At 37.8% G+C, this 2,722-nt stretch overlaps 1 protein-coding gene across 2 annotated transcripts in view; it reads right to left on the bottom strand.

The window, feature by feature from the left end:
* Nucleotides 1-2,722, bottom strand: part of LOC107701405 (mitofusin-1-like) — a 39,486-nt gene that overhangs the window by 4,127 nt on the left and 32,637 nt on the right. For both annotated transcript variants that reach the window (XM_016503440.1, XM_016503511.1), the window contains 5 exons: nucleotides 2,352-2,473; nucleotides 2,004-2,130; nucleotides 1,648-1,752; nucleotides 762-864; nucleotides 292-518 (listed from right to left, as the gene is read on the bottom strand). In XM_016503440.1, coding sequence (XP_016358926.1) covers nucleotides 292-518; nucleotides 762-864; nucleotides 1,648-1,752; nucleotides 2,004-2,130; nucleotides 2,352-2,473 — 684 coding nt within the window. The remainder of the gene's footprint in view (nucleotides 1-291; nucleotides 519-761; nucleotides 865-1,647; nucleotides 1,753-2,003; nucleotides 2,131-2,351; nucleotides 2,474-2,722) is intronic.

Genomic DNA, 2,722 nt, shown 5'->3' with positions numbered 1-2,722 from the left:
CACTCTCCTCACTGGATAAATGAAATCTGATCTGTGATGCAACTGTCGTTCAGCTGCATTGAGCAGCCGCGATCAGTTTTTAATTGTAGTGTCTGTACTTTTACTGAACTAAATGATTTTTATTACTATTAAAAAAAATCTAAACGACGGTGGGGGTCAGTGCTGCGGTGGGCAAGTGACGTAACCGGTGTTGCGGCTTAACAACGGTATCACCGTCAGCACCGTCTATCGCGGCGAAGCCTAGTTCACACCAGCATCTCCATGTATCGGAAACGCAGATTTCTAATGTACCAGTAGGTTCTGATCCACCAGCATCAAGGCACGTTTGGCGTTGACGGGACCTAGGAAACGGTGGACCAGCGCGGTCCAGCCTAAAGAGAACTGGAACTCGATGTTCTCCTGGAAGTCTGAGCAAAGGGTGGCACAGTTGAGGTTGTAGCTGAGCTCAAACTTCCTGCAGGGAATGAGCATGTGCAGCTGGCTCTGGACAGCAGAGGGCAGCAGAGGCTTCAGACACTCTGGAAGCACAATAAGCAGGTAGTTTAACTAAACACACTCATTTATCACACTCTATACTATTGCAAAACTGTCCATACAGCGATTGGTTTTATGGTTTAGCGTACTGGCACCAATCGAGTATTACAGAGAGCCAGATAACACACTTAAGCAACACTTCACCCATTATCAGACATTGTCTATTAATAGGAGTGTTACCTACTGGTGTTTAAATATCAAACGCAGGTCACGGTGTTCTCACATACCCATCATGTCCTGCTGAGACGACTGAACCGAGGCGTTTACGGCATCAGAACAGCGGAAGGCCAGGTTCTTGCCCATGCCCTTCTCGATGTGGCTGAGAAGATCCTGCAGAAGACAGACAGATCAGATCAGGTATTGAATGGGATATTAATTTATGAAGCAAAAAATAATAATAATTTATATACACACACACACATATTATATTTAATATTTTAGATACAAAACTGTAATATTACATATTTTATAATATTTATTTAATAATATGAAATGTATTGTATTTGAATATATGAAAATTATTTAAAATTTATTATAAAATATAGTATTTTTTATATGTATGTGTATACATGTATTTTTAAAAATACATAATTGATATATAATATGTAATTAATTAATATATATATATATATATGAAAATAATATAAATAAAATACTACATATATACAAATATATATTTATATTTGTAAATATATATTAAATAATAAATGAAAATAATATAAATAAAATACTACATATATACACACACATTACATTTTAATATTGTATATATAAAATTTTTATATATATTTTATGTATTTTGCTAATTATATAATAATCAATATATATATATACATATATATATATATTTATACACGCATTATATTTTAATGAAAATAATATTTATTGAATAATCTTAAAATTAAAAAAGTATAATAAACATACATATATATATATACACACACATATATATATCTGTGTTTGTGTGTAAAATTTTGTCTTTTCTATTTTAAGTTTTATATACAGCTATATCAAGTAGGATCGATTTTGAGCCAATGAGGTTTTGCAACTCTGCTCATCCATTGACAACCACATAACAGTTGAATAAAGTGATGGGTCTATTCTGACACTCACAGATTTATAGATTTTGAGCTCGTCTGGTGACGGGTCGAAGTCTGCACGAAACTCGTCTATGAGCACAGACAGACGGCAGATCTCTTCTGCCATGGCATCCGACACCTGAAACACAAACACAGGAAGATGTTCATTCACCAAACCAAACAGCCAGCCCTTCACACAACATTAAATCTGTTCAGATTACCCATAAACAGCAGCGAGAGGCTTTGGGTCACATGATAGCAAGACTCTCTACAAGGAGCAAGGATGTTCATGATGTATAAAAAAATTAAGTAAGTGTTCATCTGGAAATATTACTGCAGTTATATTGTCTTAACCTCAGAGTGAGCAGTCGGTCGATTCCTCCGCTTTACCTTGTGTTTCACCTCCTCCGTGATGGCCTCGATTTTCTTCTTGATGTCCTGGATGAGCAGGTTGAGTTGATTGCGAACGAAATCCAGTCGGTCAATCAGATACTCTCTCTCCTCCAGAGAAAGCACCCTGAGGTCAGACATAAAACACCTTACTACATGAGCCATGACAACTTCAGTCACACGGCAAGCCAATATACAGATTTCATACTCAGAACTGAACTTATCATATCTGTTATGACCATTTGGATTCATCTCAGAGACGAATCGCTTCAAAATAATCTGCTCTGCTGGTGTAGATACTGGACCTTCTGCTACAATAATCCCAAAAATAAAGAGAAACAGACGCACCTCTTGTCCGCGGCGGCGATGTTGATTTGATCCATGACGTCTTTGACCGTTTCTGTGATCTGCTTTGCTCTGATTGTGTGCTGCTCAAACTTTGTTTTCACTGCTGAATGCGAGATACACTCCTGCGAGGTCACACACACACACACGCACATGCACACACAAACACAAACACACACTCTCACTCACACACACACACACACACACACACACGCACACGCACACACGCGCACACACACACACACATGCTGTGTTTCCATGTTTTATGGGGACATTCCAAAGGCATAATGGTTTTTATACTGTACAAACTGTATGTGCTGTTGCCCTACACCAACCCTACCCCTAAACCTACCCCTCACAGGAAACTTTGTGCA

The sequence above is a fragment of the Sinocyclocheilus anshuiensis genome, unplaced genomic scaffold (genome assembly GCF_001515605.1).
Source record: "Sinocyclocheilus anshuiensis isolate Anshui unplaced genomic scaffold, SAMN03320099.WGS_v1.1 scaffold21, whole genome shotgun sequence".
NCBI classification, from domain to species: domain Eukaryota; kingdom Metazoa; phylum Chordata; class Actinopteri; order Cypriniformes; family Cyprinidae; genus Sinocyclocheilus; species Sinocyclocheilus anshuiensis.
This window is presented reverse-complemented; position numbering and strand designations above follow the sequence as displayed.